The 24,192-nt window shown below is 37.3% G+C and overlaps 1 protein-coding gene across 1 annotated transcript in view; it reads left to right on the plus strand.

The window, feature by feature from the left end:
* Positions 1-21,376: 21,376 nt before the first annotated feature.
* si:dkey-65j6.2 (pleckstrin homology domain-containing family G member 4B) overlaps positions 21,377-24,192 on the plus strand; it is a 38,059-nt gene continuing 35,243 nt past the window's right edge. The window contains exon 1 of the mRNA XM_056234016.1: positions 21,377-21,527. Coding sequence (XP_056089991.1) covers positions 21,525-21,527 — 3 coding nt within the window. The 5' untranslated portion in view covers positions 21,377-21,524. The remainder of the gene's footprint in view (positions 21,528-24,192) is intronic.

A 24,192-nucleotide genomic window follows, 5' to 3' on the forward strand; every position in this document is an offset into this window, starting at 1 on the left:
AGATAAAACAATCTAAAAGCTCAAATCCTTCATTTAAATCTTAGATACATACTAATTTCCTAATTTATTCTCTTGACAACTGTCATTTTTATATAAGAACATGGATAGCATGGATACGTAATTTATGGAAAAGCCATGTAAATTTATAAAATCTTAAGTCATTTTGTTTTATATGGAATATAACTGGAGTATGATAAAATATTGTAAAATATTTACCTTGTACAAATTTTTGTGAGCCAAAAACCATTTTTAAAAAGTACCAACAGTTGGTTATAAACTAATTTTGGTTATTAGAAAAATGGAATTTAATTATTTTAAGTTTTATTAAAAACAAATGAACTATATTGCTATTGTAATAAACACATTTTGGTTATTAGAATTATGGAATTTAATTGTTTTAAGTTTTATATATTTTTAACTATATTGATGGTAATGAACTAATTTTGGTTATTAGAATTATGGAATTTAATTATTATACATTTTTATCATTTGTTTTAAGCATATTGCCATTGGTATTAAGCTAATTTTGTTTATTAGAACTATGGAAATTCTTTATATTAAGTTTTTTTTTTTTTTTTTTTACTATATTGGCATTATGTAAATAAACTTTGTCATTTTAGAAGTATCAGAGATAGATTGAGGGGCCTTCAGATATTATCTAAGACAAATATATAAGACAAAATCATAAGGCCGATAGTTTAATACTTGAGTCGCACCGCAATTAATATGCAATTAAGTTTTTGAAAAGATTACATTCAGTTTGCACTGAAGTATATTTCCAAACTCTTTTAAAAAGTATGCTACAAAGTGTACTTATTTCTTCACAAGGGTAATCTTAATACAAAATGATTATTATTATTTTTTTACTATACATTTCAAATATAGGTAGCCTATATACACTCACCGGCCACTTTATTAGGTACCCCATGCTAGTAACGGGTTGGACCCCCTTTTGCCTTCAGAGCTGCCTCAATTCTTCGTGGCATAGATTCAACAAGGTGCTGGAAGCATTCCTCAGGGACTTTGGTCCATATTGACATGATGGCATCACACAGTTGCCGCAGATTTGTCGGCTGCACATCCATGATGCGAATCTCCCGTTCCACCACATCCCAAAGATGCTCTATTGGGTTGAGATCTGGTGACTGTGGAGGCCATTTTAGTACAGTGAACTCATTGTCATGTTCAAGAAACCAATTTGAAATGATTAGAGCTTTGTGACATGGTGAAAGTAGCCATCAGAGGATGGGTACATGGTGGCCATAAAGGGATGGACATGGTCAGAAACAATGCTCAGGTAGGCCGTGGCATTTAAACGATGCCCAATTGGCACTAAGGGGCCTAAAGTGTGCCAGGAAAACATCCCCCACACCATTACACCATTACACCACCACCACCAGCCTGCACAGTGGTAACAAGGCATGATGGTTCCATGTTCTCATTCTGTTTACGCCAAATTCTGACTCTAACATCTGAATGTCTCAACAGAAATCGAGACTCATCAGACCAGGCAACATTTTTCCAGTCTTCAACTGTTCAATTTTGGTGAGCTCTTGCAAATTGTAGCCTCTTTTTCCTATTTGTAGTGGAGATGAGTGGTACCCGGTGGAGTCTTCTGCTGTTGTAGCCCATCCGCCTCAAGGTTGTGCGTGTTGTGGCTTCACAAATGCTTTGCTGCATACCTCGGTTGTAACGAGTGTTTATTTTAGTCACTGTTGCCCTTCTATGAGCTCGAACCAGTCTGGCCATTCTCCTCTGACCCCTGGCATCAACAAGGCATTTCCGCCCACAGAACTGCCGCTCACTGGATGTTTTTTCTTTTTCGGACCATTCTCTGTAAACCCTAGAGATGGTTGTGCGTGAAAATCCCAGTAGATTAGCTGTTTCTGAAATACTCAGACCAGCCCTTCTGGCACCAACAATCATGCCACGTTCAAAGTCACTCAAATCAACTTTCTTCCCCATACTGATGCTCGGTTTGAACTGCAGGAGATTGTCTTGACCATGTCTACATGCCTAAATGCACTGAGTTGCCGCCATGTGATTGGCTGCTTAGAAATTAAGTGTTAACGAGCAGTTGGACAGGTGTACCTAATAAAGTGGCCGGTGAGTGTATGTTCCAACCAGTGTGTCTCCTCAGCTCTATTGTGTTTAAATGACCTGCATCTGATCAATACATTGTGATTCATACATTCATGAGCTTCAGCAAAACAGAGATGAAGATAAAACAAACTCTATTTCTCTTGCAGAACGTGTGCTTGAACATCCCCTTCACAGGCCTGCCAGAGTCAGACAGCCTCTATATTTCAAGACTAGATGCAGTAAAACTGAGACAAGGATTAATGACAGGTTGTCTTTGGAGGTTATGGGAAAATATACATAATTAAGCTAGAAGTTTATGTTTGCTTATAGTAAGCCATCTACTGCTAAATTCTATCTAAAATGTTCTGTTGATTCACTTATGGTAGTTAAATCATGATACATTTATTGTGGAGATTGAAATGAAATTGAAAATGATAACAAACAGTGCACCAAAAACTATTACCAATCACCAAAGAACCGTGTAAATATTTCCACCCAAGTCATGAATATAATCATTCAATACCATGCATTACATTATGATGGTTAAGAATGGAGATTTGTTTAATGAACACCATCTGCCAATCAGCTTCAAGCGTGTGCAGCACATTGACCAATCACAGCACTGACACATTTACAGAAGCAGATGAATGTTAATTACACTGCCGCGGCACCAGAGGTCAGATCACACGTGTGACGTCACAGCGCCACCTACTGGAACATCTCATGTATCGCAGGGTGATGAGAAAACTTAAGTGCACTTTGTATTAATAAAATACAAAATCTACTTTTAAAGGAGGAAATGTTACGTAGCTTCGTCATTTTTTTAAAATAGCCTAGGCCTATACAATATTTATTTGTTTAAGAAAATTATTCTTTATTTCTCGTCATAGCCTACATACTTTGTATGAACCCTGTATACTTGTAGCTGGAAGACTAATAATAATCAAATAAATAAAAGAGAGGAAGCGGTTTGTAAACATGATCTAAATAGCATACTTTGCTCTGCATTTTCCCACGAGAAGGTCTTAGATTATTCATCAGCTATTTTCATTATTATCAGCATGACGGAAGAGCTTGTTAGTCCTAACCACATTATAAACAAACATTTGAGAGATCTCTGTTTGTGCTGTTGAGTCCAGAGCTCATCTCAAAGATGTGTCTCTCATCAACAATTCAGCTGATATATGTGGGACACATTCCGCACACAAAACTGGCCTACAAATAAACTGGGGGGAAAATAGGGCCAGATTATTTATTTATGAGACATTAACTCAACAAACTTCTAAAAAACATTTCCAACATGCTGAAAACCTAATTATCATAATTATGACAATAATTAGTTTATAAAAAAAATCTCCAAAATCTATTATTTATTTTAAATCTATTTATAATTTATCAATTAAAAATTTTAATGCATTTTTGTATATATTATATTAATTTACAAATACTTATTATTAATTCAAGAATTATAGTAGTCTAGACTGCATTAATAATATATTTAGGGCTAAAACAAATAACAATCTAATATTAATATATTTAAATGAAATATAATTCTACAAAATTTATATTATATTTAAAATATATAATAATACTAATATATATATATATATATACACACACACACACACACACACACACACACACAACCGTTATATAACGTATAATTCTACCAAAAACATTTCCAGAACGCTAAACACCAAAAGCCTCATTCTCATCAATAATTATAATGATAATATTTATTTAGCCTATACATAGGCCTAATGAATTTGCAAAGATCAATGATAGGCTATAATGACTCATGACGACTCTATTGGATCACTATGAGTTCGTGGCTGGTTTCTAAACGCTTCGCAGTGGCTGCTGCTGTTATTTGCAGTGTTTTGTCAGCGGTCGAGATGTTTTCCTGAGGACTACAGCGGAATTCCCACCACAGGAGTTTATTTTAGGACACCGGTGTCGCTCGGGCGCGTTTGGAGACGCTTCGGCCCCGCCGTGACTGACACAGACCCGGACCTCAACAGCAGCTGCTGTCATCCACATCACTATTGATCAAGAGTTCAGAGAGTCACGAGCTTCGCTTTCACATTCCCACACCTTCTGTCTGTCTGTCTGTCTGTCTGACTGTCTGACTGTCTGTCTGACCGACGCGCTCGACTCCAGAGTAGAACACGCAGAGTCTCCAAAGCGGAGTTCAGGTAAGACGCGCATCTGAAATTATTCATGGGATTATTGCATTTCATCTATGATGGTGTTAAATATGTTCTAGAGCGGGTTGGCTTCAAGCTGTGCTGGTTAAATCAGAATCTGCTATTTGCGCGCGAAAGTGTTTGGAATCTTATTACGCCGCAAACATTAGCCATAAAAAGATCAGCAGTTACACATTCAATTACAAACATCTAAAGATGCGAATGTTTGAATATCAACCTATCACTTCTTAAGCATCATGCACTATTGTTAGTTAGTGAAAAGTGCACAAGAAAATTGTGCGAGTATTCAAATCAAACTGATTCCAGTATTCAAAAAAGTGTGTTGCACCTTCTCAACCTTTTAATGTATTTACTGATTCAGTTAAACTCATAAAATCGATTATTGTAAAGGACAGAACATATTTTAGCTTATTATAATTATTATATTGCTTTAGTTCGATTTTACGTTTGTTATATTCTAAATGGTTAAACGCTGTCAGTGTCATTGTCACAGTTTGCCAACTGAGTGACTAATAAAAAGTGAATGAAAGCGTGCTGATGATATTTGGGCACATGAGTGTTTGGTTTTGAGCTGGAGGTCCTGACAGGAGGAACGGTTAAAGTGTCCTGCAGTGAAGGCTCAGAAATAGCCTCTCGCTGACATGAGCAGCACAGGTGGACAGAAGATCGGCTCAGGTTCTCAGCCTCATCACTCACTGCAGGGCTTTTACCTGCTGCTGCAGTGTGTGTGTGTGTGTGTGTGTGTGTGAAGTTCATTAAAGATCATGTTTACATAAAGTCAGTTTGCATCAGGGTTCATTTCTGGGTCAAAAATTACTCTTCATCCGGACAAAGTTCCTGAAAAACTAGAGAGAGAGAGATTAAAACATGTTTGGTTAACAGAAATTGGAACCATTTATATGTATCTAACAGATTTACAGTAGAAACATAATAATCAGACAATCTGCTTTTTTTTATATTTTTACATGCAATGTAAAAGGCAATTAAATAAGAAGCAAACTGATGTCATACAGATGATTTATGTGATTCAAACATTAAAAGCATTGTAAATAGATGGACTGTGATGATGCGTTTCTACAATTAGTTATATTGTAAATCCATTTTAATATTTTTTTTTTAATTAATTAATGCATATTAACAACACTGTACTTTGTATATTATGTATGTTCTATTACCTTGGCATAAAATAGAAAGAAAAAAACTACACTTAAAAATAAATGTTCTTTATTGGCATCAATGGTTCCATAATGAACCTTTGACATCCGTGGAACATTTTAATTCCACAAAAGGTTCTTTATTGTGGAAAAAAGTTTCTTTTAATTATTCAAATGTTCTTTACACTAAGAAAATATGTTGTTGTTGTTTTTTTTAGAACTGTTCATGGAAAGGTTATTTGGGGAAACGAAAATGATGAAAAATTTTGAAAACCTCTTTTGGAACATTTATTTTTATCGGGAGTGACAATGAATTTGACATATTTTCTCTTTTCTAACCCTTGTAATAAATCTCTTGATATTTTTTTCTTCTCTTTTTGAAACTCATGGAAACACTATCATGGATTTTAACTTTTTGCAAAAATGATATTTGCGGCCATCTCTCATTCTCCATTATAAAAGTTCGATGCTTCTGAGAACCACAGAAATGTGAAAATGGTCCATTGTTAAAAAGAAATGATGTTAATCTATTAATCATGACGAGGAGATATTTATCAAAAACAACCTCATTATCCCCCCTAAACATCTTAGCATATTTCAGTATCAAAATGCTTGAGGTTTACATAAATGTTCCTCATTGGTTCTGTGTAGCATTTTAGTTTCAAATAACCCTCTTCTGATCAAGAACCATTTTTGGGGAGCTTGAGTTGGTTATTGGTTCTTTAGAGAATACAAATCCCCTGATTTGGATAATTCTTCAGATCCATGTTTTGGTTTTGAGGCATGATAGTTTTCATAAGAAACAAGATTGAAACGTTATTTTTGGAACTCAATAGTTTCTCTTATTGCATCAAGCCATAAAACCCTTTATCCACTGTAAAGAAATTATATGACCAATAAGTTACGACAACATGTTATTAGATCGCTTTAATTCATCAAAATAAGTTAAGCAATTTTCAACTTTTTTTTAAGTTTTACAAGATTCAACTACATTTTTAAAGGGTTAGTTCGCTCAAAAATGAACGGTCAATGAAAATTCTGTCAGTAATTACTCTCCCTCGTGTTTTTCCAACCCCGTAAGACTTTCGTTCATCTTCGGAACACAAATTAAGATATTTAAAAAGCGCTTCTGTTGTACGTCACACGCATTACACACATGACCAGCGTCGGCCAATAGTGAGCCTACATTCTGACAACACAGAAGCGCTGCGCTGTTACACTACGTCAACTCACTCGAGGCCCACAGAGAAGAATATGAATAGTTGAATAGTCGTTTTGTTTTTGTTTTGTTTTTGCACAAAAAGTATTCTCGTCGCTTGATAAACTTAAGGTTGAGCCACTGTCGTCACTCTGACTATTTTAACAATGTCTTTAATAACTTTTCTGGGCCGGCAAGTTTCAATCCCTTAAGAAGCCTATGGAGGAGTGAGCCAGCTCTCAGATTTAATAAAAAATATCTTAATTTGCGTTCCGAAGATGAACGAAAGTCTTACGGGGTTGAACAACATGAGGTAGAGTAATTACTGACAGAGTTTTCATTTTTGGGTGAACTAACCCTTTAAGTCAGTTTAAATGTAATTTAAGTTGAAACGACTTAAACATCCAAGTTGATTATATACTTGAAAAAAGCCAGGCAGAAACTTCTTTTTTTTTACAGTGCAGTTCTAATCGCAATGCTTATTTATTTACAATAAATGACCCAGAATGAAGCCTGATTGTTTATACAGAATTCCATCCTAAAAAAGAGCAGAGAGAAGCGCTTCAGACGCTCAAACGCACCAGTGATCCTGCAGTGAGTTTGAAGCTTCATCACAATGCTTCGCTGTAGTCAGTAAAACCAGAAAATGCCTTGTGTGTTTGTCTGTGAAGACGCTTGTTTGTTTATGACACAGTGAAGGTACATTACACACTAATGTGTCTTCAGAGCCTCATCTCTTTTCCCGGAGAGAGCGCTTCTGTCCGGGATAATGGCGATTGATCGCTCTTGTGTGCCGTTTGCTTCTTTTACCTATTTCGTGTCAGCAACGTCTCTCCCGTTGTTCCTTCTTGCTCTCAGCTATGATGGGAACAGAATACTAGCCTTCTGCTTACTGCACAGTATGCTGTATACTATTTTTAAAAAGAGTTATGCAACATTTTCAAATAGTAGTATACATGCTGAAATCATGCTGTCATTTCATACGTTTGGCATCCAGATATCATGTAGGAAGTCCATGCTTTGCTTGTATAAAAATGTCTTAACTTTCATTAGTCAAATTAAGAAAGAGATATTAAAATGCATGCAAAAATTTGCACATAACATGCACAGGTATTCGTACACTATACTGTAGAAATACTGCCTTTCTGAACATAGGCCGCATCTGAAATCGCATCCTATATAGTAGGTGAAAAACAGTATGTGACAAAAGAACCATGTCTAAATTCATAGTGCTCATAAAAGAGCAGGGAAAAGACCCAGATGATGTACTACTTTCTGTGAAATATGCTGGACATTATCCCATGACACCACGAAGAGGATTTGTGAATGGAGGGGAAGTGACGCAGCTTATACTAAAGAACATACTTTTTTTAGCGCTCGCAAAGTAATTACTTATTCAAAATAAGTACGTACTCAAAAGAATATGTGATTTCGTCGTAGTCTCTTGTTATTAATTAGCCTGGGAAAACCCAGACAACTTCCGGCAAATTTAGATTTGCTCTGAAAGTTAGTCTGGCAAAGAGCTCATTCAAGCCCATTTCCAATCCGTTGAAATCGAGGCACCAATCAGAAACGTTGGGCCGGGCTTTACACGATGACGACAGCGCTGGGATTTTGAAGCAGATTTTGTAGCCTACATTACAAAGATGGATGCCGCCATCGAACATCACTCGTTCGAATCAGCTATCGCGTCTGTTTTAAGCGATTTGAACGTTTCCTTTTAGTTAAAAACTGAGCAAAGAACAACACTCGGAGATGTTTCTCCGCCGCTCTGCATACGTCATCTCCTTCATCGCTCTGACTGGGTTTAGGTCTATCTGCGACGTCCGTTGGTGACGCCCCTCTGGAAATGATTTGTCTATGACGCTTTGCCAAACCATAACTCAGTTACAACGGTTTTAACCAGGCTAGTTATTAGTAAAACAGGAGGCAGTTTGTGTGGGACTAGTGCATCTAAAACAAAGAGGCAGCTAAACAAATACAAATGACATGATACAAAAATGTAAAGACTTCAAATACAAACATAAACAGCAGATTTACAGCCTGGTTTCACAGATAAACCAAACTAAAACACTAATCTGAAGACCCAATAAAGAACACATGAAATGTCATGAACTGTTAAATCGCAAGATATGGTTTTTCAATGTTTTTGAAAGTGTGTCTTCTGCTCAGCAAGGCTGCATTTATTTAATGAAAAAAATTCTGTAAAATTGTGAAATATTATTACAATTTAAAAGAACTGTTTTCTATTTGAATATATTTTCAAATATAATTTATTCCTGTGATCAAAGCTGATCAGCATCATTCTTCAGCGTCACATGATCCTTCAGAAACCACTGTGATATTTGCTGCCAAAGAAACATTTATTATTATTATCAATGTTGAGAAAGTTCAAATGAACTGTGTGTGTAACATTATAAATGTCTTTACACTTTTGATCAATTGAATGCATCCTTGATGAGAAAGAAAGCAGTAATGTAGCACATTAAGAACCTCATACTGACAAAATGCATCCAATCATTCTCTATTCTGCTTCTCCGATGTACAGTCGCATCAGCGTCTCAGATCAAATTCATCACATATATACAGACAAAGTTGTTCTTGATAATAAGAGGTTCTTGTGTTGGAAAAGAAGAAAATGTAGAGGGACAAAAACATCAGTGATAATCAGCCACAGCTACCTCAAAAATATTGATTTAAAGGCACAATATGTAGGTTTTTTTCGCCACAAGAGGGCGCAGTTTCCAACAATAACAAAGGCGTAGGTTGATGACGCAGTGATGAGCTGAATGATGGGACTTGCTGTCAAGCTGATGGATCTAATAATGTTTATGGATGAGTGCAAACATTCATGTTTTTTAACATTGCAGTGGTATGAAGTAGGCCGCGATTGCTAAAGAGACAGATATCACACGCGAGTCCCGCGGATATAAAGGAATAAGGACATTTAATTCTACCGAACTACCAGCAAGTGCTGGATTACTCACACAGCCAGTTTATTAGACGAATTAAACTTGTGAGGGAACGCAGCGCTGCTTCACTTGGTCTAACGTTACACTATCACACTAAACGGCATTTAAATGTGTGTTGAAAGTTATAATGTTATACTACGTGTTAGTTCGTTTCCTATACGAAACTAGCAGTGAGCTAGATCAACATTAGAATAACATACTGACCATATTCTAACATTTCATCATCTTGAGCTAACGTTATATAACATTAATTTGTTTTATGTACATTTGCTCACCTGTCTAATAAAGCTGTCAAGTCGTGACTCGTGAAAATCTGTCGAGTCCAAGTTAGTCACGGACGCTAGCTCTCGACATCTCAAAAACCCCACGCTGATATTGATCCTCATTTTAGTTCACCTTGTTTGTCCCAAAGTCTGCTTGCCATGGTCTATGTTTGAAAGAAACAAGAACTGCGTGCCGCTAAACGTTACGCACTACGCAGTTGTCCACGTCTGTCGCCATGGTTACGTCATGGCTATGGCAGTATGAACGGAAACCGAGGATAGCGCGGATATTGCGTCATTGACAGGCGACATTTTTTTCCGGGACGGCCACTTATTTAAAATTGGAATTTCTCTGAAATAAAAAATCTTTGGAGACTTTTGGGATATTGTAAGTACACAACTGCAGGAAATATTTCACACTGCGCAAGTGATTTTTGGATATTTTATTACAAAATTCTTACATATTGTACCTTTAATTGCAAATTAATTTCTCACGGTTGTGGGAATTCTTTATCAAGAAACCGAACAGCTTTATTTAGATAAACACCCTTAAAACTGACTTGAAGTAACTAAGTTATACATAGTGAGAAAACAGCACAACACTAAACCAAACGACAGCATAGTGTATCATCTCGAAGAAAAATGCAAGACAAGATGAGAGGAGAATAAAATGTTCCCCTGGAGGCTGTTAGATCTTCTGTAAATAAATGATAGTGAAGCTTCATTATATAACAGGATAAAGCGAAGGTTTATCATGACACGTGTGCAGCTGAAGTTTGAGTTGTGAGAATAAGTATCATGGCAGACTGCGATATTTAGACTTGGCTTTCTCTTCAGCTGTTCACATGTTGCTTTTGCTGGACTAGGATTTTTTTTAAATTGTCATATATTATTCCATATGATCCTGCCAGTTTAACGATGTTATTTGCCTGTGTCTATGAACATATTCTGCTGCAGTGGTGGTTTGAGAGTCATTGTTTCTTGAGCAAGAACATAGATGACCAAACGTCAGAAAACAACCTATTAGTATAAGTGGAAAAAAAGTTGGATTATGAAATGTTTAAGGAAACTTTTTACACACTCAACACTGCTGTGAGAGTATGAATAGTCTGCTGCTTTGATTGGTCTGTTGAGTAAAGAGGACCTATTAGAGGACTATTTTTTTTACATGTTCATCTTTCTTTAGTGTGTAATGTTGCTGTTTGAGCATACAAAAAAGTGTTATTCTCTATATCAGTGTCAGTGTTTCTGACCTCCCTGAAACGTCTCCATTGTAGTCTTGAGTTTCTTCCGGGAACGAACATGTCACAATATTCCTCATTTAAATAATTAATACGCAGAATAAATGGGCGGGGCCTGGTTGAGTTAGTTAGTAGTGTGTTAAACTGGCAGTTATAGTAAGGGGTGGGGCATTTCCCAAACACACTCGAAGCGCTTGACCAATCACAACACACCGGTCCAGCCGACCAATCAGAGCACAGTGTGCTTTTCAGAAGGAGGGGCTTCATAGAGACAGGAACTAAACAGAGCGTTACTGACAGACGGGGGAGAGAGGAGCTGCAACAATGGAGAATATGAGGAAAATTTCACAATCGGCTTTTTCATTATAATTGTTTGCCACAATCTACTAAACAGAGCTCCACAAATCAGAATTATCTATCAATTTCCCTATGAAGAAATGCCAGCAGTTCTTCAGCTGTTCTTGTCTTCATGTCGGCGGTATGAATGCGGTTGAGCAGTGAAGGTGGCGTCTGAGAGCGGCTCAGCTGTTCATCTCTGTTTGTTCTCGTGTACGCAGCTGTAGATCCGTCAGTATACAGACACTCAGCACTGTCTGGGGTCACAGGGACCAGCAAAGAGCATCATGGGCACATTAATATGCGAATGAAAAGTGAAAATGATCCGAGAACATGAAATGAGCCCAAAGGCGGTTCTGGAATGGGCTGAATTTACAAATTAAGCAGTTAGACACTTGAGGCTGTGCTGTATTGTGTGTCCAGTCACGACTAAAGGGCATGACATGCAGCGCAGTGACTTATATCATATATTTTAGTTATGTTCAGCACATATTCTGTACATAAATTAAGTTATCAGCCAATGAAATTCCAGTCAATTTATACTGCAGTAGTTGCTGTAAGTTCAAAGACAGAACTAAAGCGTTTTCTTTGGCGGGGCTCTCGGGAAGGAGTTCATAACATTTGCCTTCAGATACAGGGAAGCGGAAGATGACATCCCATGATAGCATCTACAAGTCGTTCTGAAGGAGAAGGACAGCAGTATTTAAGTGTGGAAGCAAATATAAGACTAACTGTAAATAAAAGACACAGAACAACCGAGCAGTAACGAAACATTCAATTTCCCTCCAAAAAACTGGACTACGAAATAATGAGAATGAATTCCAGTTTTAAATTCCAGTTCAGTTACTCGATTTTGAAATGAGGCGGCAAACGCGACGCAAAGTTGCATTCTGATTTAGAATGTGAAGTAGGAGATTTGAAATAAATTGGAATTCAAATCAATTCATGTAACTGTCATTTTTAACAAGAAAAGGCTATGAATGTTGGTTTGACAAAGGTCTTGTCAACACCTCTGCATCTTTTTCTCCCCGTTTTGGCCTTCCGTCCACAGTTGTTTTGGTTTTTAGCAACGAGAGCTTTTAGAAAACACTCTCCAAAGTGGATACTTTTGAAAACTCTGTTTTCGCGTTGTAGTGTGGACTGTCAAAACGGAGGTATTTGAAAACAATGCCGTAAGTTTAGTCATGTGACCCATATTGAACCCATAGGTATTCATGTTTATACCGGTATTGTTATGTGCTAATCACTTTTTACACAGTTGCTAAAATATGTTACTTTGCACACTCTTCATATCACAGTCCTGAAAAGATGACAGAAAATCCACTCGCATCTGCTGTCCTGTGGCAAAACATAAGAGCAGTCGCGTTTTAGACCAAACATATAATGGTGAGTGAGTGCGACCTGAACGCATCAGTGAATGCTGAGATTTTTTGCTAAATAAAATGATGAATTGCGTGATAACTTGATTATGTCTTGTTTTGTATCTATATCTCAGTGAGCTTTTGTGAGAGTTTACTCGTGCTCTGTAAGGTGAATTGAGTGTTTTCCGGCGTTTCAGTGTGGATGAGAAACTTTTGGAAAACGCTAGTGTGGACGGAGAGCATTTTTAAATGAAAACTAAATATTTGTACATTTTCAAAACCCTGGCTTAATATTTTCTCAATGTTAAAGTAATAATAATCAGATTTGAGATGTTTTAACATTCCTTTATGCTCAGGGAAAATCTCAAAACTAAACCTCAGACGACACCAAATCCCAGAATGCCACACAACCACATGTGGATGTTGTGAAGGATATCATTACGTGAAAACTGGCCATGCTAAACAGCTCAAGTAATCCCTGATAGACGAGTGCTTCTGCTCACCATGACTGAAAATAGCACACGTCTCTCGGTGGATAAATTTACCGAGCGCAAACGAATGTCCGGGCAAGAGGAGGCAGATGCATAACTGTAACATTCCCGCCGTCTGTTGCATTACTGCATGTAATATTAACATCCCTGAGGATTATGACTTCACATCTGTGCACTCATCAACAGTCAGGAACTACAGTCGGATCTCTGATTAGACCAATCACACTGTTTCTCATCCATTACACTGACTGTACCTGCTGCTGCATGGGTGACCCTTTCAGAAACGGGTTTGTGAGTCATTATCTTTCTAAACAAGAAAAAGTATTATGATTTGGGGAGTTAGTTCACCCAAAAATGAAAATTGGCATCATTTACTCACCTTCATACCATTCCAAACCTTTCTTTTTCTGTGGAACACAAAAGAAGATATTTAGCAGAATGTTCAAGCTTCTCTTATTCATACAGTACAAGTGAAAGGAAAACAATAACTTACCTTAAATGCACCATTTGACTTTTGCATTATATTCACAATGCTGTTTGTGAGGAACAAACATGAATAAATCATTATTTGTGTTTGCAAAAAAAGAAAAATCATAAGAATTGGATATGGGCAAGTAGATGACAACAGAATTTCCTGTTTTGACTCAACCGCCCCATAAAGAGTAGCCTGGGAAAACCCAGACAACTTCCGGCAAATTTAGATTTGCTCTGAAAGTTAGTCTGGCAAAGAGCTCATTCAAGCCCATTTCCAATCCGTCGAAATCGCGGCACCAATCAGAAACGTTGGGGCGGGCTTTACACGATGACGACAGCGCTGGGATTTTGAAGCAGATTTTGTAGCCTACATTACAAAGATGGATGCCGCCGTCGAACATCACTCGTTCGAATCAGCTATCGCGTCTGTTTTAAGCGATTTGAACGTTTCCTTTTAGTTAAAAACCGAGCAAAGAACAACACTCGGAGATGTTTCTCCACCGCTCTGCATACGTCATCTCCTTCATCGCTCTGATTGGGTTTAGGTCTATCTGCGACGTCCGTTGGTGACGCCCCTCTGGAAATGATTTGTCTATGACGCTTTGCCAGACCATAACTCAGTTACAACTGAGAATGGTCTGGTTTTAACCAGGCTACATAAAGATGCCAAATGTGGCACTTTTGTTGCTTTTATTTTTCTTCCTCTAAAAAAGTACTTGTACAAACATATAATGCCTCTTGCCATGGTTATTAGTTAACTAAACCTATAAACTAAACATATATATAGGCTATGTATATATATATATATATATATATATATATATATATATATATCATTTCAGTTAGTTACCAAAGCTTTACCAAAACTTACCTAAAATTAATATGAAAATGAAACATACAAAAATAAAACTGTATTCAAAATATTAATTTAGTTTTAAAAACTATTTTCACCTCTCGATCTCATCCTTAAAATTTTACAGGCTGTACTGTACCTTAAAGGGTTACTTTCCAAAAATGAAAATTCTGTCAGTAATGACTCTCCCTCATGTTGTTTCAACCCCGTAAGACTTTTGTTCATCTTCGGAACACAAATTAAGATATTTTTGATTAAATCTGAGAGCTGGATCACTCCTCCATAGACTTCTATGTTATTGAAACTTGCCGGCCCAGAAAAGTTATTAAAGACATTGTTAAAGCTGCAGTCCGTAGTTTTTTTAAGTTAAAAATAATCCAAAATAATTATATAAAAAAAAAAACTTATTCTGCCAGTGGTCAAAACTATCTGCTTGCCATAGCTAGATTCAAAACGGTTAGCTTGTAATAATGATTTTAATTCCAGTGGTACTGGTGGGTTTCCGCGGGAGATTCGAGCATGTCTTTGCGTCATTACGTCACACCCGTACACATAAAGAAGGAGTTTCGGCTAGCCGGCTATACTGCGCGAGGCGAGATGTTTAGATGTATAGGCTTTTCTCGCAGCACTTTACATAATTAAACTTATGGCATCCAGAAAGATCCAAACAACAATCATCAGTGTCAACTGGAGATTCAGCAGTTATAAAACCCAAAAGACTTCGTACTTCGGATTTAAGGTGGCTAGAGAAAGAGAAAGAAACCGTCTCATGCGAACACAAGGATTAAACATCGGCGGGGCTTTTGAAAAGTGCGTGAACTCCGTGTTTTGAAGGGGTTCAAAACGGAAGAAGAGACGGCTTTTTTCTGCTGAACAAGTAAGACATTTCAATAGTTCAATCGTGTAACAGTACGTTTTCTTAATTCACACAGTTATGGAGTTTCCTTTGTTGTGCCTTTCTCGTTTTGCTATTATGGAGAATATGAATTCTGAACTACACAGGTAACCATAAAACACATTAAATTTAACATTAGTCACGCAATGCTGATGTGATGTTGTTAACATGAACAATTTGAGAACAAAGTAACTTAGGCTATAATTTGCACGGTTGCTGTAAATCGCGTTGATTAAATCTAACGAAGCTTATCATGTCGAATGCTTTTTCCCCCTTAGTTGATCAGAACAAAAATGGATGTTACTTACTTGTTCAGAAGACATTTTCTTATGAAAATTCTTATGTTGGTCAAACTTTCAAAAAGTGAATCTGTGATTCTGTATGACAGTATCCACACAGCGCGGTGACTGACAGCAGCACTCGCCTCAAAGCACTGTGTTCATCCGCGCTGTTTCATGCCGATTTACAACCCACGTAAAGATGATAATCCGCGAATCACTGCAGTTACAGATTTCTAACAGAGAGATGGCGACAAAGAGGAAAAGTTCCGGACTGCAGCTTTAAAATAGTCCGAGTGACTACAGTGGCTCAACCTTAAGTTTATCAAGCGAACTCACTCAGCAGAAGAAAATGAGTAGTTATTTTAGTTTTCTTTGCGCAGAAAAAGTATTCTCGTCGCTTGATAAACTTAAGGTTGAGCCACTGTAGTCACTTAGACTATTTTAACGATGTTTTTACTTACTTTTCTGGACCAGCCGAATGAAATTGCATAGAAGCCTATGGAGGAGTGATCCAGCTCTCAGATTTCATCAAAAATATCTTGATTTGTGTTCCGAAGATGAACGAAAGTCTTACGGGGTTGGAGCAACATAAGGGTGAGTAATTACTGACTGAACCTTTATCGAACCTTTAAAGACATCTATACAGTCTAAAGAGCTCTGATAAAATTGGCTGACCTCTTTGCAAATAACACTCACACAACCATGATGAATTCGGAAACGGCCCTGTTTACTTTACATTGAGAATGCTAAATATAACAATTTTTTTTTAAAATAGTTAGGCTATCTAAAGTCTTTTCTATGATACACGGCATTTACATAATCATTGTCAAGTTGAAGAACTAAACTTCATCGTAGTAACGATTGAGTTTCTGGCTGTTTCTTTAACGGATGATTCGTCTGGACTCCCCGGTTACAGCCGAACTAACTTTAGCGCTGTTGTCAATTCACTTCAGTTTACATTCTTACGTAATGTGAATTTGTCACGAGGCCAAGGACAGTCAAACCAGCACGACCAGCCGCCTCGGGCCGCATAACTCTCGCTCTCGCCCGCGCGGATCGGGTTTCAGAGATGCGCTGTGGCATTCCCGGTTCCCCGGAGGAGTCCGTGCTGGAGAGAGAGGAAAGAGCATCAGTCAGTGTTTTCTCTGTTAAGGTCACGACTGTTTAGATGTTCTCAGACGTGTGGGACCAGTGATCAGCTTTAATGTGCTGCTGTAGGGTGAACAGAGCCGATTCTTCTGCTGTCGACAACACCAAAGCATCACAATCTTTTGTGTGTGTGTGTGTGTGTGTAAAAGCCATAAACAAATCCTTTAAAAGAACTCTTGTTGCCTGAGGTGATGGAACCAAAGACTGAGGAAAAGAGGAAAACACTGTTTTTACTAACTGATTCTATCAAATTAATTTTAATTAAATTGCATTAACATTTCATAGTATTCACTTCAAGTTGCAATAAAAACATACATTTACTAGATTAGCAAATTTAGTTAAAAACACCCATTGAAATGGCTGAAAGAGCTCATTCCTTTAAAAAAAAAACAATAGACAAACTTGCTATTGCTATTGAAGTACATTATACTGTTAAAAAAATTAGGGGTCAATATATATATATATATATATATATATATATATATATATATATATAAATAATAAAAATGATCAGGCAAGGGTGCATTAAATTGATGCACAAAAGACATTTAATGTTACCAAAGATGTCTGTTTAAATGCTGTTCTTTTGAACTTTCTATTCATCTAAGAATCTACGAAACTGTATCACAGTTTCCACTAAAATATGAAGTCGCAAATCATCATATTGGAATGATATCTGAAGGATCATGTGACACTGAAGACTGGAGTAATGATGCTGAAAATTCAGCTTTGATCACAGGAATAAATAAATTAAACAATATTGTACATGATGTTTTTAATTCACATGGGGTTCATTTTGATATGCTTGACAGTGCAAGAGGACGACATCAGTATTTTTGTCGGCTTACCAGGAATAGAAAGACTGTACATATTTTAAAGCTACATATGGTTTGGATTTTTATACATATCTTAGCCTAGCTAAAAGACAAACTAAAAGCCTCACAATGTCTGTGTTATATCTTATAGAAAGCTATTTGACAACTTCTAATAGGTTCAAATATCAGATTTCAGTGTTTACTTTGAGGTCAAAATACTGCTGGAGATACTTTACCACACTGCCATATTTGACATTTACAATGGCCATGCATTACAGCCCAATGATTATGAATTATGGATCAATATGATTATTCCAATGTATTATTCAAAATAATTAACGTCTCCCTATTATGCTTTATCGGATATCGCCTTTCATGTAGTCTGTAATATAGCTGGGTTTAGAGAGACTGAATCCTTTATCGAACCGTTTCAGACACTGTGAGAAAAGGGCTGATACTGCAATGTATATTAAGAGCGTTTTTTGACCTTGAATGCAGGGAAACCTGTTGAGACTCCAAAACAAAAGTAGGAGCCTTTAAAATAGCATAATAGAGGCACTTTCATTCTTATAGTAGGCCTACACATAATATAGACATTAAACACTGTCTGATGTCATGACCCTTCAATAATAGTTTCCTGCTTGTGTCTAAACTCTCCGTGTCAGTTAAACACACACACACACACACACACACACACTCGCGCATCTGTCTCTCTCATTGAGTGGGTCGGGCCAGTTTAATGGCTGCTATCTTTAACTGCTATTTATCTAATGGATCTCTAGAGAACAGCAATTTCTCACTCAGCATGTAGAGAAATTACGAGCTGAGCGTCTACAGTACGTGTCTCTCTCTCTCTCTCTCTCTCTCTCTCTCTCTCTCTCTCTCTCTCTCTCTCTCTCTCTCTCTCTCTCTCTCTCTCTCTCTGACTAACATTTGCATTTCTGTGTATGTGGATTATATGAAAGATTTTTGTTTCTTAAATGACAAATTGTGTTTGCATGTCTTTTGCTGATTGCATTTAGCAAGTAAGCAAAGGATTTCTGGCTTCATGAGTAGCTGTGAGTCACGTAACGCTGTGGTTCTGGGGAATGTTCCTCTCATGAGGTCTGTGACTGTGGTCAGCTGTTATCTGAGGGATAACAAGCACTTGTTAACCGTTCGGCTGCTTTACGAGGTTCTTTGTCTCGCCTTGAGTCACGGATTTACATATGGTAACAACATTAAGTTTTACTGTATTGAAACTTTTACAGTATTTATATTAACGGTAATCTGTTAACTATTAACTTTTACAAAAATAAAGGTCTGTTAATCGTTTTTTTAATGGCAGTAAAGAACTCCCTTTTCATTAAGAATAGTTTGGCTTTATGGTTCATTGGAAATGTATGAGATCAGCACACTGGTTTCTAGGTTCTTTAAAACACAAGTAATACGATGGTTTTCTAAAGAATCAAACGTTCTCTGCAGAGTTCAAATCAAAAGTTCGTAGAATCAAATGTTCTCTTGAAAACCTTTTATGTTTTTTCATTTGAACCTTCGTTTGTTTACAATTTTAATCTGGATTCAGAAAAGCAGCTGAAAGTATGAAACTAGCAGCTGATACAACCGACATGGTAAATACGATTACGATTGACGTATTTTTGAATGAATAAAGAAATAAAGATTTTTTTTTTTAACTCACTTTAAGGTTGTGTGGTTGACGGAAAATAATTGTTATTAATGTGATCACTTTTCACAGTTCTATAAAATGCTGATTACATTATTGTACTAAATCTGCATTTTTATATGCACTAAATATTCATTAAATAAACATATTTCACTGTGAAATTTGTCACAGTATGAAAATAAATGCATTGCAAATGCCATTTCATGACGACTTTGCATTGAAGTCGAGTCCTTTATTTCTGTCATGACAACTGTCATATCCATTAGCATGTTAATATATGTTTGGTCTTGGTGGAATAGATCTGCTATACTGCTTCTACTGTTATTGCTGCTGCTGCTGTTATTGCTGCTGTTGTTATTGCTGCTTCTACTGTTATTGCTGCTGCTGTTATTGCTGCTGCTGTTATTGCTGCTTCTACTGTTATTGCTGCTGCTGTTATTGCTGCTGCTGGTGTTATTGCTGCTGCTTTTATTGCTGCTGCTGCTGTTGTTTATTGCTGCTGGTGCTGTTATTGCTGCTGCTGTTGTTGCTGCTGTTATATCTGCTGCTGTTTTTGCTGCTGCTGTTATTGCTGCTGCTGCTGTTATTGCTGCTGTTGTTATTGCTGCTGTTATTGCTGCTGCTGTTATTGCGGCTGTTGTTATTGCTGCTGCTGTTATTGCGGCTGTTGTTATTGCTGCTGCTGTTATTGCTGCTGCTGTTTTTGCTGCTGCTGTTGTTATTGCTGCTGCTGCTGCTGTTATTGCTGCTGCTGTTATTGTTGCTGCTGTTATTGTTGCTGCTGCTGCTGTTATTGTTGCTGCTGTTTTTGCTGCTGTTATTGCTGCTGCTGTTTTTGCTGCTGCTGCTGCTGCTGTTATTGCTGCTGCTGTTATTGCTGCTGCTGTTATTGTTGCTGCTGTTATTGTTGCTGCTGTTATTGTTGCTGCTGTTATTGCTGCTGCTGTTATTGCTGCTGCTGTTATTGCTGCTGCTGTTATTGCTGCTGTTATTGCTGCTGTTATTGTTGCTGCTGCTGCTGTTATTGTTGCTGCTGTTTTTGCTGCTGTTATTGCTGCTGCTGTTATTGCTGCTGTTATTGCTGCTGTTATTGTTGCTGCTGCTGCTGTTATTGTTGCTGCTGTTTTTGCTGCTGTTATTGCTGCTGCTGTTTTTGCTGCTGCTGCTGCTGCTGTTATTGCTGCTGCTGTTATTGCTGCTGTTGTTATTGTTGCTGCTGTTATTGTTGCTGCTGTTATTGTTGCTGCTGTTATTGCTGCTGCTGTTTTTGCTGCTGCTGTTGTTATTGCTGCTGTTATTGCTGCTGCTGTACAATACAGCATACATGAATTACCCGTAGCAGATCTATACAGGTGGAGCTGGGGAAGGTGGAGGGTTTCTGAAAGCGCACTGCAACTGCTACAACAAATGCTGACCAAGTATTTGAAGGTTGAGCAGTGAACTTATTGGCTACTGTGCCCTAAAGAGAATGATGTGATTGCAATCAGATTGAGTTAGGACCTATCAGCCGCCACCATCTAGAGTTTCATGAAATAACTTTGTTTTTATACATCGCTTTAAACAATACAGACTGTTTCAAAGAAGCTTTACAGTAACAAAACGGAAATTAACTGTGTTAATATTGTAAAATTCATAAATTATTAAACAAATTTAATTTTAGCTGTACATTATTGATTATAATTTATAATTTGTTATTTACACATTTAATAAAGCTCAGAATTTGACAGAAGAATTGTGGCTGGATGATTCTATACCACATTTTTTAGCCATTTACCATTGTATTCTTTTGAAGTATCATGTATAATCGGGTACATCCACCATTTCATTATTGTGGCACATTACTTTTAAAAGTACAAGGAAATTCCTGATTAAAGGGACTCTCTCTCTCTCTCTCTGAACTGTGGACAGCCCCTTTTCAAAGACATAGCAGACAGACAGAGGAATCAGAGTCCTGCAGTGTTCAGTTTAGACAGACACAGACAGAATTGATGGATCCGCTTAACAACATAAATCACTTACTTGCTTCAGAGGGACTTCAGAGATAGTTGACATGGAGGTTTAACTGGAGAGGAGCTGTCGTCTGGTCAGAATGGTACGGTAACTTTTTTTGTTCTGTATTCAAACCTTCTGCACCTGTGACTTCATGTCATGAACTATGAATGATAATGCAAAGAGATAATTTATAAACTGCCATTTCATTCTGCAAACCAATATGACATTTTGTGGCATTTTATAGAATACCTTCATGGCATGTATGGGAGTTTTAGAAAGACGTGAGAAAAGAGCAGTGTGTCTGTAAGTCGACAGTGAATCATAACGCATGACATTCCTCTGAGGAAAGTCAAGCGTCTCGTTCCTCATGCATCAGATGCTTGAATGCTCTTTGTTGCCTTACTGGCCTGGATAAACATGCAAATATTTGCTCCAACACGTGATAAAGGAACATAACAGAGTTACTTTTTGTTATCTAATTCTCAATTAATAATTTTATCGACAAAATCTATGAAAAAACAGATAATACGAAATCTGTTCTTGTTTTAGTCTGTCACTAAAGGGTTTCAAATGTGTTTTATTGTATTCTCCTGTGGTTTAAAAACAAATGTGACTGGATTTATTATAAGCACTCACTGACACAAAACAATTGGTGTAGAAACCATTTTCACTCAGAAATTGCTAAAACAGCAAGTAACACAAACTAAATGTGAAGTTTGAAATAGTATTTTCTTGTAAAACTCTAATAACTTTTTTTTCTAGAGTGCTGCAGGATATTGTTTATATTTGAGTGTCTTACACACTCAACACTTGCCAACACACACACAGAACATCAGTCTTGTGATTTGATGGATGGCCGCTGAGGTCAGAGGAGATTCGAGGCCGCTGCGAGAATATTTCAGCAAGTCCTCAAACGTGGCGTCGGTTTCTCGCTCGACATAAATGCGGATCAGTCAGAAATATATCAGGCAGGACAGATCCAGTATCACATACGTGTCCATTCTCACATCAGACACTTACTAACCCACACAAGATAAAACTCAAGAAATGATCCGAGCTGGATTCAATCGTATAGGAGCAAGGAGCAATAGTATATTAATAATAATAAAAATATAATAATAATAATGATGAAGGTAATCTATTCTCAAAGATTTCTCATTTTTGTTAGAAATTATCATACCAGTAAATACTGTAAAGTCACTCAAAAGCAACTGTAATTTGCGATCTCAGCAGAAATGGAAAGTTGATTTATTTTTTAATGAAAGTTAAAAGTGCATTATTTTGAAGAATGTTTTTTTTTTAATGGACATTCTCTCTATTCTAAGCAGTTTAGAGTCAGAAGTATTCTGATTGGCTGTCGATGTTTTTATCGTTCATCAGTTCCAACAATATTGTTGCTCTGTGTTTTCTGTACAGTTGCAGTTTGAACTTTGCTATTCTCATAAAATTAGAATGATTATTAAAACTTTATAATTATAGTTATGGATGGTGTGAATGGGCATTAAAGAGCCCCTATTATACCATTTCAAATATTACCTTCATGCAGTGTAATATGGCTGTTTGTGAACGTAAAAGGTCTGCAAAGCTTCAAAGATAAAAATGCATATAAATAGAGTTATTGTCTCCTAAAAGAAAAAAATAGACTCTGAACATCCTGAAACGAGTCGTCAGTAATTCCAGTCTCACTTCCTGCTCGAACCCAAGTTTTTTTTTTACATTTGCATAATGCCAGCCTATGGTCGTCATTGGCTGCCGGCGAACTACGTCTACTTTGATCCTCAAACACTGTAGTGGTAACTGAGACTTGAAGAGTTTGGTTTGTGTTGTTCATGTCGAGAAGACACAGTTTTTCTGTTGTGAGAGAAAATCCACTTTGATGCACTTCCAAAGGATGAGATAGATACAGTAAAACCGACGCCATCACTACTGGTCGACCAATCACAACAGACAGGGCCATCTGACCAATCAGAGCAGAGTAAGCTCACAGAAAGGCGGGGTTTAGAGAGACCGAATCTTTATTGAACCGTTTCAGACAGATGCTGCTGCAATGGATGTTATGAGAAAATTAAAGTGTTACAATGGATACATGCTAAGACTCCAAAACAAAATTATGAACTTTTAAAATAGTATAATAGGGCCAAGTAAAAAATATTACATTTAAAATTGTATTTCTTTTTATTTCTCCTTTTGGATTGTATATACAGTAATAATTCATCTAATAATTGATCTGGACAGTAAATCCTGTGTGATCTATAACAGTTGAGCGGTCCCCGTCTCTGGTTTCTCTAACAACTTTGGGCCCTTGCCCTTAAATGTACACCTCTATGGTGTGCGTATATGCGTGCGCATGCTTGAGCCCACTGGACACTAGGAATGTCCATTAACCCCGTTGAACCAGCAGAGTGGCTAAATCCAGATCCAGAGACTAAAGGGGAGGATTTGGGCCTGAGGGTCAGAGAACTCAATCTGAAACTGAAACTGAAAACTCCCTACAGACTGTCTCACACACCTGTCTGTCTGTCGGTGATACTCACTTGATTGAAGTCTTGTGTTTTTTGGTTGTAAGTCGAGCTGAATATTCAGGAGAGACAATTTCTCAGGACGAATCTTTTTTTTCCCTTCTGCAATTATCCAGTTCTGAGGAGCTGAATGTTGTAGTTATCGAAACAGACTCGCCACTTCATGTGAAGCCTTTTGGATCGTGTCCCTCCCTGCCCTCACTATATTACAAGCGGGTATACACGCGGTTAAAGTGTTTGTTTGAG

Source organism: Rhinichthys klamathensis, unplaced genomic scaffold (genome assembly GCF_029890125.1).
Source record: "Rhinichthys klamathensis goyatoka isolate OS25496 unplaced genomic scaffold, OSU_Roscu_1.1 h1tg000386l_1, whole genome shotgun sequence".
NCBI lineage: Eukaryota > Metazoa > Chordata > Actinopteri > Cypriniformes > Leuciscidae > Rhinichthys > Rhinichthys klamathensis.